General features: G+C 35.6%; 1 protein-coding gene across 4 annotated transcripts in view; it reads left to right on the forward strand.

Annotated features, from left to right (window-relative positions):
* Positions 1–20,876, forward strand: part of LOC129775527 (neuropeptides capa receptor) — a 237,546-nt gene that overhangs the window by 141,340 nt on the left and 75,330 nt on the right. For all 4 annotated transcript variants that reach the window (XM_055780365.1, XM_055780366.1, XM_055780364.1 and 1 more), the window contains 2 exons: positions 4,671–4,847; positions 16,314–16,385. In XM_055780365.1, the coding sequence (XP_055636340.1) occupies positions 4,671–4,847; positions 16,314–16,385 (249 nt within the window). The remainder of the gene's footprint in view (positions 1–4,670; positions 4,848–16,313; positions 16,386–20,876) is intronic.

Below are 20,876 nucleotides of genomic sequence, written 5' to 3' on the forward strand. Positions count from 1 at the left end.
TATGAGCTTTTATGAGCTTATGAGCTAATGAGCGATTTTTTTTATCAAAAATAACTATTTTTTTCTGCAAAAATGGCCGCCATTTTAGCAATTTTTCGAATTTTCAAAAACCCATTTGTAACGCTTTAGGTACTGTCCCAAAGTTTCAAAATATTCATTGGAATTCGTTCTACGACACCCTGTTGCCTCAGAACCGATACCACCAGCAAGATACCGATTTTCAGACAGCATCTACGCATCCAGCTGTCAACAGCGTAATAATCATTCTTCGTGCACTCAAAAAAACGGAATATTCATCTTCAAATATACCTTAAACAAATACCAAATACCCGAATACTTCTTCTTCTTCTTTCTTCTTCAATGGCACTAACGTTCCTAGAGGAACTTCGCCGTCTCAACGTAGTATTACTTGCGTCATTTTTATTAGTACTTAGTTAAGATTTCTATGCCAAATAACACGCCTTGAATGCATTCTGAGTGGCAAGCTCTAGAATACGCGTGATCACAGTGCAAGTCGGAGGAAATTTCTTTGACGAAAAATTCCCCCGACCAGAACGGGAATCGAACCCGAACACCCGGCATGTTAGTTATGACGCTAAAATCACGAAAATTCATTATTTTTCGACCTTCCAGACAGACCAACAGCACCATCTCAGATAGCAGTGAAACGTTGTGGGTGTAAAGACATGGGTCATTTAGACAACTTTGCATAATTAAAATATTCGAAAAATAATTAGACTACTTTTTTTGGAAAAAGCCAAACTTTTTATTTTTTATCTTTTATGATACCTACAAAATTCTTGTCAAAGGATGAAATGTAGGAAATTGAATTCTTTGATAATTTTTAACGGAAATTACTTAGGTTTCCATTAAAAATTATCAAAGAATTTTTTGGAAAACAATGTCATTAAAAAGAAAGTATTTTGGAAATTAAAATTCATTTTTCTCGAAATTTCCAACAAGTTTTCCATACATCAGACGATGGGCACTTTTACACGGAAAAAGTTTTTCGAACAACAACTTTTTCATTTTTTTTTTTCTTTGAAAAAATACTATTGATGTTTAATTCGTAACATTTTTATGTATAAATTATCGCAATTTACATGCTCTGCTAAATTTTCTCTATTTAGAAACATGTCAAGAACATGTCAAACGTGAGAATTCACACACACAAATGTTACGAGCAATACATTATTTTTTCAGGAGTCTTCATACAAAAACTGCTTATATTCCATAACTATAAAAGATAGAACGATCACGTCTTCCACGAAAGTTTATATTTTAATAAAATCTAAAACCTTGTCGAATAAACTGTATCGCTATATTGACTTTAAACAAAATTAGGATAAGTTGTATTTTTTTCAAAGAAAACATGAAAAAGTTGTTGCTTGAAAAACATTTTCCATGTAAAAGTGCCCATCGTCCGATGTATGGACGACTTGTTGACAATTGTAAGGGCTATTTATATATATATATATATATATATATATATATATATATATATATATATATATATATATATATATATATATATATATATATTCATGGGATTTTTTTTAAAAATATGTTTTTGAGAAAAATTAGTTTTAATTTTTAAAATAACTTTTTTGTCAGCGAAATTTTTTTCCAAAAAATTTTTGGTATTTTTTTGTGAAAATTTAAACAATTTCCTTCATTCCATAATTTGACAAGAATTTTGTAGGTATCATAGTTTTTAAATTCTAAATTTTTGTAAAAAATTAATGTTTTGTCTCAACACAACACAAAGTCGCTGACGATCGCACACTCAGATCGCAGCTTGCTCTGACTCGTCGAAGGACCATGGCGCACATTCGCCGTAAAACAACACGAAATAATTCACCCTCAGCGACACACAGCAGCACCCGCAGAGAAATTTCAGCGGCTAAAACACGCCATTAACCGCTGCACAACACGATGCTAGCAAAAGGATGACAGGATCGAACACGTTCGTTGCTTGTTTGTAGCCCGGTGACTCACAAGACAACGGAGGATGGAAATTACGGTGGTCGCCCTGTTGGCCAGATTGGAATTCACTGCTGCTGCTTCACTGGGACACTTCTTCAAGAAAAGGCTGTTTTAATTTTCACTTATATAATTGATGTTGCTCTTCTAAAGGTCACAAACAGAATGAGGAAAAACTTAAATCTACACATCCTTTCGCACTAACAGAATAAGAAAAACAGAAAACTTAAAACTACACTTCTCGCTATGTGTGTGTGTACGACTGCATCGACGAGTGCAGCCGATTGCATATTCGTTTCTTCCGATTGCATCATCGTTCTCCCCCTGTTCGTCTGCAGCTGGCTCGGGTCGCGTTCGTCGCGAACAATTAAGAAACAAAATTTGTCTTTTTCCAACAAGTAGTCTAATTATCTTTCGAATATTTCAAGTATGCAAAGTTGCTTAAGTGACCCATGTCTTTACACCCACAACGTTTCACTGCTATCTGAGATGGTGCAGGCAACGGCCAGTCGAGTTGGCATGAAATTCGCCAATGTATAAACTTCAGAAATAATAAGAAAAACGATTGTTTTTTTTTATTTCTAAATTGGAATACCGCCTTAATGAAGTAATACAAATATTCACTTTACAGTAGAACTCCGATTATCCGGGAAATAGTCTAGCAAAGATCACCGCGTATAACAAAAATCGTGGATAATGCAATAAAACACTGCAAACTCGAGCATGAAAGCTATGTTTTATTAGTACAGAAATCATTAAACTGTTCATCCAGTGGCCAGATAATGTGAAAGCCACGACCAAAACATAATAGCATGAGCCTATTCTTTTAATTTGTTTAGTGGTATTTGCTGAGAACTAAATTGATGTACACTGAAAAACAAATCCACAAAAAGTTTTTTCTAAGATCGAAAAAATCTATTTTCGCGATTTTTTCGAGTACCATGAATCGATTCTAAAAATCGGAAAGCGAAATGGATAGAAATCGGGTAACGAGCAGTAAACTTAAGGCTAAGCGAGGCTGAGATTGAGGGAGAATCGGTTTGGATCATCAAATGGCTAGGGGCGAATGAACTTAAAAGTTTAAATTACACAAAAAAGAAGAAGGAAAAAGGTGAAGACTAAGACGAAGATAATCACCGACTTCTTTCTAAAAGATATTGGTATATTGGTACATTTACGGTGGATTTCCAAGTTCAATGTCGGAAACATTGTACATTTGAATTTGCGCGATTTGTTTTCGTCAAATCCGTATTTCATTTTCGTACCTTGTAATTTTGTTCCAAACTAACTGTTGAAATCCATTCATCAATAGTTTTTCAAATAACTAGACACATTAAAGTATGAAACAAACAGCGAATAACATTCACACGCATATAGGAGAAATAGGTAAAATATACAAGAATTGAAATATCTTGTTTACCAATAAAAACCTTACCGAAATAATGCCGAGAATTAAATTATAAACTGCTACTATTATTTTTTAAAGCACTTTACAACTGTCAAACTTGCATACTAAGAAGCTGTTGTTAACCACCATGATGTTCCATAAGTTTATCATTTATATTCTTGCTGTGTTCCAAGAAAGTCAAGTGAGCGCTCTGAGTCGTTTTATGCATTATTCTCTTGCTATTAACACATTGAACAGAACATCCAACGATGAGATATGACTCTTCCGTTTTGTTTTAAGTATCTTACTTAGGATTTTAATTCTGAAAGATAATATAACGATGCTCGCTTTTTAAACCCCCATATAGATATCCTCATTACGATCTTACTAAATATTCCACGAAATCTTCTCCCATACATCATCCGTGGTTGTTGTTTCGTATCTCCATTAAAATACAGGAAACGTGATGACGCCCGTGGATAGACAAATGGAATTCTGCCAAATGAACCCATAAAGGGTTACAGCTGAGAAAAGCGCTACACTCAAAACCAACGAATAAGCGGAAACATAGGAAACATAAACATCCTCGAAAAAGAATTATCATTTTTCCTTCGTTACATTCAAGTTGAGATACATACAAGTGCTTTTATCCCGCCACACAACGAATTCGTCCAGTCGTGATAATGAATGTGTCGCTACGTGAGAATGTTCCCTCGTGCCACCGGCTTCGTGGGGTTCAGGCTTCCAACACCGTATATCGCTTTCTGCGTTGTCAGATATAATGATATATCCTTTCGCCGACCGCTGTGTCTGCAAAGGTGTTTGTTTGCGGCACTCTGCTGGAGCCCAACAGTATCACGCTACAGTAATCGTCGAATTGTACGAAAAATTTAATATATGTGGAAAGGTATAATGTGAATTATGAGTCTGCGACAGGAAGGGATTGTACGTGAAATAAATATAGTGAGTTGTTACTGCAAAGGTTTAAAAAATTCGCATGAACACAATAAATAATCCAGATTAACTTCCACTGAAATAAGGCTCTGTCACTTGTGTGGCAACATCAGTATGCATCATAAAAAATAAATCTGATCTGTTCTACATATTTATTGCCTCGAAGGAATCGGTGTCTCAAATACATCTGCTAGATTTTTATGTGGCATTATTTTCCTATGACCACAATCGGATACTATTTCCGGGGAACCCATCCATTTTATTTTTCTCTATTACAGCATCAACCAGAAACCAACTCGACACCACTTTTTGTATCTCTTAAATTCTCTTCCTTCTCGTTCCGCAGCCCATGAGAAAATTATGGATTCCGCCTTCTGTGCGATGCTGAGCAATCCGGAGGGAATCCCCCTATGGGAGCTTTCGACGTGTCTATTCTTCGCCGCTCCGATGGTTGTGATGATAGTGCTGTACGGCAGGATGGGCATGCAGATCCGCTCCCGAACGCAGAGGACAGCCGAACTCGGTGAGTGCCCCAAGAGCTGTTCGGGTGGCAGAAATTTGGATAGTTCACTGATATTAGTTAAACGCATGAAATTATTCTTATGGAAAGGGTTATCTTAGGGGATTCAGTAGTGATTATTTCAACATAAAATATTATAAACGGTGATTGACAAAGAATGGCCGTCACTAATCAACTGACTCTTTATTGTATTTCTAATTTCTCATATATATATATATATATATATATAAAATTTGTTATATCACCAACACGATCCGTCTTAACACTTTACGGACCGCTCACGAGTTTTCACGAGTTGATTGTTTATCAAGTAACATCTTTCACAATCATGCTCATTAGATAGAGAATTGAATCATTCATCTTTTCACATAATTCATTTTTTTCTTGATAGTGACAGAGAAAAGTTACAGACTGAAACGTGAGGGTCAATATAGGAAATATACAGAATTTTGAAAATCAAAAAAAGTTGTTCGAATAGAGTTATCGAAGTTATTCGATGGATAAATATTTTACCTATCTTCCAGCCACAATTTCATTTATCAGAAAATGGTCTGAGAAAAGGTATAGGCCAAGTTGTATGGGAGAAAATAATTATTTGAAATAAAATTGGAAAAAAGTTTTTTGAAAGTACTCAAAACACATTCTCGAAATAGTACTTATTCGATATGAAATATTTTTATCTATCTTTAGCGAAATTTCCATTGGACGGAAAAGGGTCTAAGAAATGTTATAATCCAAAACCTATACAACTTGTATGGGGGAAATTATTTAATTTAAGGAAATTTTTAAAACACAGAGAATATTTTTATCCATTTTCAGCCGAAAAAGGGTCTGAGAAAAGTTATGGGGCAAAATGCATCCAAGTTGTAGGAGGGAAATTAATGATTTAACGAAAATGGAAATAGAACTTTTTCACACTCGAAAAAAAAAATTTAAGAAACAGAGTGCGAAATCAAAATTTTTAGTCGATTTTTGAAATGCTTTAAAATCGTGAAATATCAACACATGAAGATGGGATAAAAATCACTTTAAAGCATAATTTACATGGATTTACACGGAATATTTTACAGAGAAATTTGTATGTAGATGTATTGGACAAAAATATCGAGAAGAAATGAGAAATCGATTTTGTTCTGTTTTTTCAAAGATAACAAATTCAATTAACGTTGTCAACTATCTTTCACTTGATTTCTATAACGTTGTTGTAGAACAGTTTGAACGAAAAATTTCGAATTCGTTTTTGATGATGAATAGTTCAATAAATAGTCATAGAAAAACATTTTTGAAAACTCCAATATATTCTATACAGCCAGGATTTTTTTACGCAGAGGGTTTGGAAAAACCTAAGTCACCTAAAAATTAACGTAAGAATCGTTATATTTCGTCATAAGCACTAAGTTTCGTCACAAGCACAAGCCTAAGCACTATCGCCATATGCTCTGAAGAAGAGATGTGATGTTTTGTTTTTCATAATCATAATCTTCATAATTCTTCTGATTAAACACAATTCGAGAAAATTGAAGTTATTCATTAACATTTAAATTCACAATTCTCGGTCATACAATTCAACCTAATTATTACCTACTGTACTTCACCCTTTTTTTTCTAGGAGAGAACCAACAACTTTGTGCCATTTTCAATGGAAAATAAAGTATCTTCACTATATTTAAGACGATAATTTTTATCCGAGTGATTTAAATATAATAACATATTATACACTATTATTTAAAAGATTTGATCGGTTGGTTATGTAGATTAATACATTGGGAGATTTTGCAATTTTTGATCCTGACGTCGGATTTTAGATATGGATGTCAGTCACTTTCTTTAAAATATGAATGCGTCGTAACCAGACTTTAATTGTCGAATTTTTCAAACGATCTGCTGTCAAAACATTCCAGAACCGATCATAGAGCGCTGTAGTCAAATGAGTAGTGCGTCTAGATTCTATCTGAACAATTCAGAGATTTTGTAATAATACAATTATTTATCATAAAAACAACTATCACATCTGAATTCATGGAAACTGGAAGAACTTCTTTTTTCCCATACATTTGTTCTGCCGATTTGTGTGCTAATCCTACCCGTATTTGGAATACTTATACTCGAATATTTATTAACAGATCGGAAAGATGTTTGCATCAATTGATAGGAAATATTTCTACGCGTCTATCACAATTAATAAAATGTTATTTTTCATGAGATGAATTATTGAATAACTGTAAAATGTCAAGCGTAATCTAAACGCCCTAACTGCCAAGTTTTAATTGGTCCGATTTCCCCAGCACAGACTTCAAAATCGATGTACCTATGAAAATCCGCTTTGAAAATATACATGCAAGACGGGGGTATTTTTGTTTCCACTGAGCTGTATTTCACTAACACGGACTTCAAAATCAATGTGCCTGGGGGAATCAGCTATTTTTTGGTGTTGAGTTCTTTTATACTCGCTTGTCGTTGTGCAGATTGGAATATGTTTCCCTAAAACGTACTTTTAAACTGAGAAGCCTGGAAAAATCGTCATTTCAGATACTAGAGGCGAATGAACTTTCGCGGTTCGAGAACTACGTAAACATGAGATGTGCAATAATTTCAGAGGGAAATGTAAAATACAATGATCGTTTGACAATTCTTCCGTTCACATATTTTGATAGTCCGAGGCATTATATCTAACGTAAAAGGACGTTCATCAAATTTATTTGTAACGAAGAACATAATCTATTACAGAAATTTCGATGCATTCTAAAATAATATTCGAAGTGGTAAACAAGTGGATTGCGTAATATACATGCGTAGTTCTACGTCGAAAATATGCGGTCGTGTCCTAGATACAACCCCTTACATTTTTTATGTATATTTTTTATCGATACTGGACGCTTCAGTTAATTTAATTTAATTCAACTTTAGTTCAATAGAGTTTAAGTAGTTTGTAGTTCAATAAATTTGCATGGATACGTTTAATACCATCGTTTTCTCTGTTCTTGTTTATTCATACCCGGGGCTCTGGCAACCCTATCCCAACCAATGAAAATTGAGCGTAGGCAGCATAAAACAGGGCTCGTGCTCAGGGGCTCACGTATTGTTTACTGTTTGGAGTCATATATGTTAATATTTGATTACGTTGGATAGTTTCCTTTGGCAAGCGATGTTTGGATACCCATCCGGAAGCTTTCTTGTCGATTTGTAATTAAAATCACTGCTACAGGATCGTGCGAAGCAATTCATTTCTAATTTCAGGTTATGATTTCTATGCTCATAAGTTTGTATGCTGGCTACAGAAAGGCGGCCATCTTAGCAATCCCTTGTTTATACCCACCCAGTGAAATGTCGGTCCACTTGTCACTGTGTGTATGTGTTGGCCAAAGTAGCATGGGATAGGAAGGTACGTTCAGGCAAGTGCTGCCAACATGCACCTCCAGTTTTGACGTAGGACTACGTCTAACCGGAAGATATAGGGGGTGAAATGAAAATCTAGGCACTGACAAGTAGGAAAAAATGCAAGATTTGGAACGCTTATAACTCGAGCATTTCTCAATAGATCGCAAGGGTTTTTGTATCAATTGATAGGAAATATATCTATGCATCTATCATAACGAATAACATTTCATTTTTCTTGAGATAAATAATTGAATAATTGTGAAATATCAAGCATTGTCCAAATGCACTATGTGCCCATTTTTGATTGGTCCATTTTGTGCTCCTCAAATCGTACCGACCAAAACGGACAACCAGAGCAGCAGCGAAATACAATGAAGCAAGACTGGAAAGGAAAAAGAAATGAAATGAACGAAACATTGGTCGCAGTCTCACACATGCGTAATTCTCGAGCCAACCAGTCAGATTAAAAATCCCCGCTCCACTGCCGTAACGATCATTCTCATCCAAACCGTACGCCACATCGTTTCGCATCACATCACATCAACAAACCAACACAAGCAGCCATGTCTGAACATGACAAAGGAGGAAAAGTGAAGGGAAAGGCAAAATCCCACTCGAACCGTGTTGGTCTATAGTTCCGCGTAGGTGTATTCGCCAATTGCTCCACAAGGGTAGCTAGGCCGAGCGCGTTAGTACCAGTGCACCAATCCACCTAGCCGCCGTTATATAGTTTCGGCCGCCGAAGTGATCGAGTTGGCTGGCAAAGCTGCTCGCGACGATAAGAAAAGCATTCAGAACAGAACACATTCGGTTCGGTGGACATCAAGACAACAGGCAGTTGTAGCGAGTGGCGAGTGGCAAACGCAATCGCAAAACGACAGCAGGTAGCAGAATAAAAAGTATGTTCTTTATACAATCTGCTTTGGTGGCAAATCCAGAACAAGGCGGCATCGAGGGCGTTCGAAATGGTTTTTTTTTCAAAACCTAAGTACTAAGTTTTCTAAATTGGAACCATTCCATAAAACAAGGCGCTTTTCAGGGCCACTAACCCTTCCAAAAAAGAGTTTAGGAAATACAGTTCAATGCTTTCTAAAACAGTATCCAAAATAATAATAAAACACAAATTGATTTTTTCATGATTTGTTTGCCAGGATGATGAGTATGTGCATTTGGCAGTTGTTCTGAGCTTATTGATGGTTGGGGACTTTCCCGATTATTCAATTTTCATCAATTCTCGAATTGCTTCTAGATTGAAAGTACAGTAATTTACATTTAGCTCGACATTTAAAACCACAATAAAACCAGAGGGGACTGGCAAAAGGGAAACCAAAAACAAAAAATCACCCATCAGATCTGTCCGCTCGATTTTCGATTCAAGAAGAAGGTAGGAAGGAATCCTATGCTTCATAAGATATTTGAGGGGCTTAGAATGCAAGGGGTGTAAGTGACTTGATCGATTTCTCTTCAGCAACTTTTTATTCAGTTAATAACTCAACTGCAAAAACGTTCCAATTTAAGTTTGCTATAGAATCCGATAGATGAGGTTCTGACCTACATTGTGAAAAACAGTTGGGAATGTATTTGCTGCGGAGTTATGACCAAAAGAGAGAGTCGATGTAGAGAAATCGATCAAATCACTTACACCCCTTTCATTCTAAGCCCCTCATTTAATATATGCTGTAAAGGAAAGTAAATATTTACTGATCCGAGGACCAAAGCGGTAACGAAGCACAAGTGACCTAGATTTCAAGCGAATGGTGTGTTCCGAAACCCAAAAAAAACGGCCCTTCTCAGGAGGATAGGAAGAAAACACGCCTACAGAACAGAACACATTCGGTTCGGTAGCAACAACTAGTTTCAGCGAGTGGCAAACGCAATCCCAAAACGGCAGCAGATAGAAGAAGGAAAAAGTTTATACAGATTGCTTTGGTGGCAAAACCAGCCACCGTAAAACACGACGCTTTTCATGGCCATTAAACCTTTTAAAGAAGAGTTATTAAAAGTTATTCACAATGCCAATGCATTCTAAAGTGACATAATATGGCATATAATATGAACTGATTTATTTTGTTTATGCTTGTTTTTGAACTTATTGGTGGTTGGGGTCTTTTAAATTGATCATTCAATTTTCACAAACCCATGCATGGTTCCCGAATTGAAAGTGGCTTCAAATTACAACACATTGTATGCAGGATGGCATTCTCGAATTTTCTCGGTAGCAAGAACTGCTTTCTTTGGTTGATAACTGATGTTGAAAATTGACTGACGTTACATCTGCATTGTATAGAAACATAACTAAGGAGCAACATGATGAGCTATGTATTTCTTTCTTCTTCTTCTTCTTTTTGGCTTCAAGAGGGCTTAAATTTTTCAATTCATTCGCCTCTAGTATGTATTTCCTGCTGCTCTGTTCTAATTTTAAAGGTCATCCGTCCCTTTATTCACTGTTGGTTTTTCAGAACGCTTATAGCTCGTCTATTTCTCGACAGATCGCAGAGTTCGTCGCCAAAACCTCAGTTCTTTTTCATTTTTATTTACATTGTTTGCGGAGACTACAAATCTTACAATTCATTCGTTTCCGAAACCACAGTTTAAATATACGGTAATGTGTTCAATAGTGAAATATATGATAGTGAACGAGCTGAGCACCACTATGCATTCCCTATCATAGCCATCATTTTGATTGTACGATATGTGCATACGCCAAAAGATGACCGGAGTTGAACATTTAATAAGTACAAAGCCTTCAGAAAAATATCAAGAAGCAACTATAAGATAGTGAGAAAAAATTGAGAAAGTTTGTAAAAAAACGAAAAAACACAACATCAAATGTTCTTTTCAGAACCTCCAACATGTTCATAAAGAGTAAACAGTAAACTAATCCATTTTTCAGTTAGATAGGTAGGTATTCACGTAGGAGAAGAAAATAAAACAATATATTTAAAATATATATTTAGCAAAAGCTGTCCCCTTTGTATACTCCTACGTCATTCCGGTTATGTCACCGACATTACCCACTCGTTTTTTTTGACGAGGGACTACGTCTAACTGGAGTATATTGGGGGTAAAATGAAGACCTAAACACAGAACATGCAGGAAAAAAATGAAAGATTCCGAATGCTTATAACTCAAACATTTCTTACTGGATCGGAAAAATGTTTGCATCAATTGATAGGAAATATTTCTACGCTAGTATCACAATTATTAAAATGTTATTTTTAATTAGATAAACAATTGAATAACTGTAAAATATTAAGCGTTATCTAGACGCCCTGAATGCTCCGTTTTGATTGGCCCAATTTACGGTTTCCCCAACACAGCCATCAAAACCAAGCAGGCTTGGGGAAATCGGCATTGCAGATACATGGAAGTATGGGGACTTTTATTCTCACCGAAGTGTGTTCCCTAACACAGACTTGAAAACCAAGCAGCGTTGGAGAAATCTGCATTGCAAACACAAGAAAGTCGAGGGTATTTTTGTTCCGAGTGAAATGTGTTTCCCTAACACAGACTTTCTAATCCATGGAGCGTGGGGAAATTGGCATTGCAAATTCATGCAAGTCGGGGGCATATTTGTTCCGTCTGGAATGTGTTTGCCTAACACAGACTTCGAAACCCAAGTGTCATCACGCCAAACGTAAAAGGACTGTCATTAAATTTATTTGTAACGAAGACATAATCTATCACAATGCATGAATTGACCTTACATGGCGTTACACAATCTTTTTACTCACAAAGCAAATATGTTGGATTCAATTGAATTTGGAAATTGTTTGCTAAGTGATTGCTAAGCTAAGGTAGTCCCACGTCAACCTTGCGGTTATATCATAGATATAACCCACCCATGTTTTTTTAAATTTTTATCTCGAAGCTCATTCTCAATTGCGTAAAATAAATGAAAAATTGTGAAAAAGTGAACACCATGGTCGTTTAAAAAATAGTCAAAATTTCTTATTTGGTACCCTATACAATATTTTCCATAGAGCTGGTGATTTGGTTTGGGGCACTATTTACTTCCTTACCCAGCCAGATCCTTCCCCCCGTACAACTCGTATACGTTTTGGCCAATACCCTTTTCCAACCAACAAAAGTTTGGCTAAAGATAAATGAAAATATTCTCTATCGAATGAGTACTATCTTGAAAATGTGTTTTGGGCCCTTTCAAATAACTTTTTTCCAATTTTCATTAAATTAATTTATTTCACCCATACAAGTTGTACAGGTTTTGGCCTATTACTTTTCTTAGACCCTTTTTCGACCAATGAAAAGTTGCATAAAGATAGATAGATGTGCTCTATTGAATGAGTACTATCTTGAAACTGTGTTTTGGGTCCTTTCAAATAACTTTTTTCCAATTTTCTTTGAATTCATTAATTTTCCACTTACAACTTGTATACGTTTTGGCCCATAACCTTTCTCAGACCCTTTTCGGCCAACGAAAATTTGGCTGAAGATGGATAAAAATAATCTCTATCCAATGAGTATAATCTCAAAAATGTGTTTAGGGTCCTTTCAAATAACTTTTTTTTTTTACTTTTCTTTCAAGTAATCAATTTCTCCCGTGCAAGTTTTTGGCCTATAATTTTTCTTAGACCCTTTTTCGACCAATGGAAATTTTGCTAAAGATAGATAAAAATATTCTATGTCGAATGAGTACTATCTCGAGAATGTGGTTTGGGTCCTTTCGAATAACTTTTTTCAATTTTCTTTTAAATAATTAATTTCTCCCATACAACTTGGTCTATAACTGTTTCCTGACCCTTTTTCGATTAATAAAATTGTGGCTGGAAGATAGGTAAAATATTTATCTATCGAATAACTTCGATAACTCTATTTGAACATTTTTTTTTTAAATTCTGTATATTGTCCTATATTGACCTATGCTAACGTTTAAGTCTATAACTTTTCTCTGTCACGATAAAAAAAAATTATGAGGAAAGATGAATGATTCAATTCTCTATCTAATGAGCATGATTCTGAAGGTTGTTACTTGATAATCAATCAATTTATTTCAACTGAAATAATTAATTATTCATTAAATCCAGCAAGACGTTGCACAGAAACTTGCACACAACAAAAACTTTTATCCGCTGGACTTTCATCCACTAACTTCACACAAGTCAAAACGTGCAGTCCTAGGCGTATGTCTTACAGATTTCTTTCCGGTCCTTAATATGTTGAATAATAACCTTCAAAATATTTCATGCATTAGGTTTTTGGTAAAATCTAAAAAACAGGAAGTGGGTTATATCTATAGTATAACCGCAAGGGTGACGTAGGACTATCGTTGATTTAGAGATCATTTGTTTAAAGTTGAATCTAAATCCATTCTGAATGAATAAATAAATGAATATTTGGGGGGCTTCGAAAACGAGAGCGTTACGTTTGAGGCACAAGGTTTTATGCATCCAATATAGGATACGAAAAACCTTGTTCTGAAGAATAATCTTCGGAAGCTTTCCTGCTAACTGTACTTGATTGACAAATCACAAATCCAAATGTATTATATGGATATTTTATGGATAGAAAACATTAAAATAAACTCTTTCGCTTGAATGTAATTTTCAATTCCAAGGGGGACTGGCAGATTATTTTCCAGCAACGATTAGATATTTCCACATTTTCCTTGATTGAAACATATTTGGTCATAGTGTTACATGGATAGAAAACATTCAAATAAACTCTTTACATGAATGTATTTTTAAATTCCCAGAGGAACTGGCAGATTATTTTCAGTAACGATTAGATATTTCCACATTTCCCTCGATACTGGAAGCCCACCAGTGGTTAATGCTAACTCGATAACCATCTATTAATAGCATTTGATTGAAACATATTTGGTTCCAGTGTTACATGGATAGAAAACACTCAAATAAACTCTTTCACATGAATGTATTTTTAAATTCCCAGAGGAACTGGCAGATTATTTTCCGGATCTTTCTCGATGCTGAATGGCATCCAAACGGAAAGAATTCCGTGCGTGTATGTGTGTGTGTAGCGGCTGCTCCGATGGTCACCTTCTCTTCTCCTGAAGGATCGGCTTCTCTGTGCTCCCTCACAGTTTCAAACAAACTGCTTGCGTTTCAGGGCAGATCTCGATCCTTCGCCGTCCAGCACCCTCAGCAACGATGTTGTCTTGTCGATGTCCTCACGAAAAATGAATGCGTCTCACCACCAGAATATCGCTTAAGTATGCTTTTTGTGCGTGATTGAATCGAGAGAAGGCGTGGTTTACGATGGCAATTTGGATGGCAAACTAGAGGGGAACGAACTCTCTGAGCTCGGAACTTTCGGCGACTGAGCAATAATCGATTGCGGGCGCATACAATATTGGATACGGAAATATCCTACTGATGGGGAAGAATAATCTTCAGAAGCTATCCTGTTAATTGCGATTGATTGAAAAACCACAAAACCAAATGTATTTGGTCACAGTGTTACATGGATGGAAAACATTCAATTAAACTCTTTCACATGAATGTATTTTTAAATTCCCAGAGGAACTGACAGATTATTTTCCAGAAATGATTAGATCTTTCCGGAACTTTCTCGATGCTGAATGGCATCCAAACGGAAAGATGTATGTGTGTATGTGTATGTGTGTGTAGCGATGCCTTCCCGGGGAACCGTTTGTGGCATCACTATCCTCCTGATGGATTCCCTTCTGGCCTAGGGTGCACAAACAGGCTCTTGGTGACACCGTTCATCCGCGCTTTCATGATAAACGAAGAGCTTCACCACAACAGCGACAACATGTTCCAATTGCTGTTCAATTAGAACTGAGTGGATTTCCGGATTTCGTTCAGTTGTTTAGGAGCTATTAACGCTCAAAATCTCGGTCTCCGGCGTAACGCTTTCGTTTTCGAAACTTCGATTTTACACCCCGGTATAGAAATGAAAGACGTAGTCCTACGTCAAAACTAATGTCTCTATTTCTTCGTAACCGACATGACATCATCGCACACCATAATTTATCTATCATTTAATTAATTAACAAATCATAAACGATGTGATAATGTAGTATTTCGATTTTCTTTCCGATTTTTTAACTATTTAATTTTTCCAAGTTCAAGTTTTTATTTTATGTGGAATTGTTCTTTTTTTTTCTTCTGACCTGCATTTAAAAATATATAGTGGTGATGGTTTGAGTATATGACGTTTAGGCATGATACAGTTTACGAAATTTGCGTTTGTGCATTATTATTTTATTATTATTGATTATAACTTCAATAGAACGAGAATGAAACCAAACGAATCAATGATTACGTTTTGCATGGCTAACGTATATTTCATTATCACAGATCTGTAGCTATCTACCATCCTAGTTCGACAATTTTCTAGATTCCCGTGTCTCTGAAACAAGGGTAGCTTCACGACTCAAGGTCAATCGTATCACTCCTACTTTTGCCGTCGCTTTCACGTGATGTGTGCCTACTTTAGGGAGATGGAATAGGGTACCACAGCTGACGACCTACTCTGTTATATTGAAACCAATGAACGCTATCATCAACAGAACCCATTGTTTCTTAGGTTCACCCGAAATATATCCCATTGTATAATCCTACTTGAGAGTGCTACCCTATACTCAACACATCATAGTGGATATACTCGTTACAAGAGCACACACATCTCGAACTGGACAGGAAAGCAACTATCAAAACATGTTTACGCGACATCTTGTCCATAGGATACATCTCGCATGTGAACCCGCTCATCCGAAAATCCATCGACCCAACCAGTCCATCGGAGGGGACTCTCATTATGAAATTGATATTTGTTGATGCATTCACGTGGAAGAATTCGAAATATTGATTTCTTCGTCAATCCATAAACGGACCATTGTTCTTCGCCCTAATGAAACGGTCGTCGCAATCATAAAAATGGATTGGAAATGAGGGCTCTTTTCGTTGTGATGCTTCCTCTGGCTAATTATACCGAGAAAAGGCCAGAACGACGCTCAAAGTTGTGCTGTTGTGAAGTGGTCGACAATAGCTATGTATCGCTTCTGCAGATAAGATTATATGAATAAATCCGACCTGTATTTAATCAGCTGCTTTTTTCACTTCCATTTTCCCCTTCTTACCATTGCAGGCGTTCGGAACGACTCGGTAAATGGTCCATCACGGATATCCCAATCACGAAAGGCCATTATTCGCATGCTCGGTAAGTGTTAGCTTTGGAGAGATGTTCTGTTGGGTACGAGCCCATTGGAAAATCACAAAAATGGTAATGCGGTGCGGTGGGATGTGCTTCAGATACGTTAGCATTAGATCGGTAAACATCTAACTTAGTACTTAGTGTAAAAAAATGTGAGAGAGAAAATTCTGTCCAAAGGAAAAAATGGAATGGAAGACTATCAGGCTGGTGTGATATTTTCCGACCAGATATGTTCGGATATATCCTGAATTTATGTTTTACAAAGTTTACTCGATTTAAATAAAATCAAATTTGTTATTGCTATCGTTTACGTATATAACATAACTAACCATAATTGCATAGTTGCATTGCATAGTCAATTATCCAAGTATTTTAGTTTTGAATTTTTTCATCAGAAATTCTGAGTAATTTGTTAATATACATTATAAATATGATTATTTGAACAAAATTAGGACGTAGCTAAGTAGAGAAGGCTGGAAAAGGGGTTGTTCCATACAACTAGTTTCGATTATCCGCAGTAGATTTATATACGTTGAAAATTCTAAATTTAAATAAATACATTGATTTAATATTTAAACATGCCTAATAGAATAATTCAATGAAATATGGATACAAGTAGGATGAGCATGGTCCGTATAGTATGTTTAAATCCACAGTGTATCATATATAATATGATCATTCGAATAATCATAAACGTAATAAGGAAACGGAAAAGTTGGGGCTGGAGTGTTGAGATTATTGCAAAGAATACAAAATAAATGATAAACCTTTGACCAACGAAAATGATCATCTCAAATGTACGAATGGGTCTTCCTGAAAAATGTTGATTCCCTCGAAAAAATACACTATACAACATTTCAGCTCAATCGGACTTTATTTACCATTGTCACAAAGACGCCAAAGTTTGAGCCTTCCGAAAACTATAAAATCATCCAAGTGCATGAAATCGGAAAATGTCTTTGAATTTCATGAAACATCGAGATCTACTGTTATCTCGATTTTTTTTGTCACCTAAATCCCGAAATTCATTTTTTGCTAATATCCCTTGGGTGATTCTGCGCTTTTCAAAAAAATTTCATCATCCCAGAAATATGTGTTTGGACTAAACAAGGTTGTCTATCTCATCGTCGTTCAGAATCAGAATCAGCCGGTACCTCGTCCCAAGTCTCGGTTACCTAGAACATAGTATTCCTAATGGTGATTCGCTTAACCATGTCATCGAACTTTTCTTGGCTCTTGAATGCCAAGCTTTTGCTCACGCATAAGCTTTTGCTTGTAGTTGGGCTTGACCATTTGAATAATATTTTGGTCCATGAGTTGTAACAAAGCGATCAATATTTTGTTTCGATTACCTCAAAACATTCCCTCTCTCCCAGGGGGAGCTCTTTTAATTTTTTTACGATTCGATTATCCGGAAAATTCGATTATCCGGAGTGAAAAAAGGCTTTTGTTCCTTAATGGGCATTTTTTGGGTATATATGAAAACACTTAGACATACAGACCGTCACAAAAACGCTGGTTTCCCTACAACTGGAACAAATCCACCAAAACAAACTTTAACTCTTTATAAGGCCGTGGAAACTAAGCAACGAATTGATTCCAACTTCAAAGTACATGAGCCTTACATGGGGACTAACAAATATTTACCTTTGAAAAAAAAATTAACTATTAAAACAGTTGGAAAAATTGGTGACAATATAGTTGCCCGTTAACCCTTGGTTATGCCAAAGTCAAAACAACGGCCTTATAAAGGGTTAAAGTCTATATAAAAAAATATTTTCTTTCGCTGCACTAAAAATATTGCTTGAATTTTGCATAACCAAAGAGGCAATAAAGTGAGCTAACAAGGCAGCGGCAAACAGTGTTTTGGGGTTAACGGGCAGTGGCAACTAAGTTGCCATCGATTTTTTCAATTGTTACAATAGTTTTTTTTATCAAAGGTAGATAGAGGAACTGGTACAAATTCGGTACCCTGTGGGTAATTTGGTACTCACCCGGATCTCCGGCGGTAATGAGCGCACTCTGGTAGTGAATAAAAAAAAGTGTTCTAGTAATGTAGTAACAAACGTCAGATGCCAAAAACCCAAAATATTTGTGGTTTTTAAAAAAAATTCAAGTTTAGTTGTTTTTGAAATCTCGAAAATTTATCATATGCGTCTTTTGAAGAACCATTAAAAATCGAATAGTGAGCCGATTTTAAATATTAAAGCTGATTTGGATCAAGAAATTGATGTTATTCAACGAATTCAAGTAAGTGTATCGAGATTTTATTCACAAATTTCATAGATTTCATTCCAAAGTTAAAATTCGGTATGCGGGTAATTTGGCACCCCAATGTAAACAAAGTGATTACTACGCTTGCGATTTTTGATAGGCTTTTGATTCGTTTTACTATTTTAGTTGGAAATAAATCGAGATGAAATTTGTTCACTTTTTCTTGAAAAAATATTTTTTTTGTTCCTCTTTGTTATGTAAAATTGCATGCTTTTTAGTCAAAGTTGAGTTAATTTACGTAAGATAGAGTAGTTCACTTCTATTTTGTATGAAAATGTCAAAAAATACATTTTTCAGTGATTTCAGGACGTTTCTTTTAATTTGAAAAAATACAAAAAATGTGGTGTTGAATTTATACCCAGGCATCTCGGGTACTCGAGTTTGAGTTGTTTCACTTCTATGCTCAAAGCTCCGAGCCAAATCAAAATTTTTGAAATCGGTTTGCGGGTAAATGTCCGCAATATATCCCTCCATAAGCTGATGTAATATGAAGAAATTCCGAGCATTGGCCAAGAGCCAAAAAAACAAAATGGGGTACCGAATTTGTACCAGTTCCTCTATGTGTTCTTCCTCATATAAGGATTATGTTCTCAGAAGTTTGAATCAATTCTTTGTCTAATTTCCACAGCCCAAATTACATTGAAATAATGGCAATGCACGGTACTTTTAACTATGAAGATTACAAATACAGAACATTAGAATCGAATCTTCATTCAAAATTCCAATCAACATTCAACATTCTTATTTCGAACTGGTGACTGTATGGATCTAGCCGGCGTTGTTGACTATTCAGAAGATTGAAACATCTCATTTTACTTCGACAATGCACCTTTTGAAACAGTGCATTATTTACGACATTCAAAAATAGCAATTACGAAATGTTATTTGAAAAAATCGAGATAGTGACTTCAACGCGCGTTGGTTACGATATACACTCGACAAATTAATTAGAGCAACAGGGTGCGAAGACGGAAATTTTAAGTGATTTTTGCTGTTACTTCATGAAAAATCAACGCATATCGATGGTTTTGAAGCTACAACTTTCAGGTATTAGAATATTTTACGTACATATTTTTATTTTGGTGTGTGTAGCTGTAGTGGGCAACAATATCGGGAAGAAATGAAAAATCGATTTTTCTCTGTTTTTTTTTTTCAAAGATTTTCTGGACTAACACAATTTTTGGCTAACCAACTCATTAGCAAATCCAATTACCCTTATCAACCAGCTTTCATTTGGTTCCTAGAACGTTCCTGTTAGACCTTTCTTTACAGAGATATTTCAGTTTGAATGAAAAAATACTCCACCGTTTTCGATGATGAATCATTCAATAAACAACCATCGCACTGCAAATCGAAAGGCAGTTTTGGAAACTCCAATTAATGCTGCACAACGATGATAATTTGTTACTTTGACGAGAAAAAAAAATTGTTGAATTTTTTGCATCGAAAGTGTCAAAAAAGGATTTTTAGAGTGTTTTGAAAAATCTACTGTAATTCTACAAATATCGCAGTAAGTTCTAATGTTTGCAATAAAATTTTTAGCCTAGTGTAATTCCTAAACATCTGTGAACGTTTCAAATTTATACGTTCAGCCGTTTTTTCTAGCCGATTTTTCAAAGTTTTGAGTAAATTAGAGAAGATTAGGTAAATCGTACCAGAAGTAAAAAAAAGTCCTACGCGACTCTCAGAAAGAAAGATTCGTAACTTTTGTTTTCATGCGATTATACGTACGAGGATTGAAAGAAGTGATGATACTCACACGTATAGATACTTATTTCCACACATACACGCACTCCTAACCCACAATTCATTCTGAAAGTCGCGTAGCATTTTGTACTCTGATAGATTCGCGATTAAATGCTCCTTTAATTTACTACAAACTTTGAAAAATCGGCTAGAAAAAACGGCTAAAAGTATAGAGTAGTACGGGGCAAAAGTGCGCATCGGCCTTTTCAAAACAAACGAATATAAAAATCCGGCAACGGTTTGTTTGTTTGACACATTATTATACCAGCAGCTCACACATATGAATAAGATACATTTCATGAAAGTGAAAAAAGCCATAAGGTAAGAAGAATTTTACGTTGTTCTGTTTTATTTTTTTCAATTTTGGGGATGACGATTTAGCTACCTAAAATAACTGGAAAGTTAGAAACTACATTGTCAAGGAAAACCTTCATTCTATAATAGATAATAAAGCGTATTCGTTTTTGTAAAAAGTTA

Source organism: Toxorhynchites rutilus, chromosome 3 (assembly GCF_029784135.1).
Source record: "Toxorhynchites rutilus septentrionalis strain SRP chromosome 3, ASM2978413v1, whole genome shotgun sequence".
NCBI lineage: Eukaryota > Metazoa > Arthropoda > Insecta > Diptera > Culicidae > Toxorhynchites > Toxorhynchites rutilus.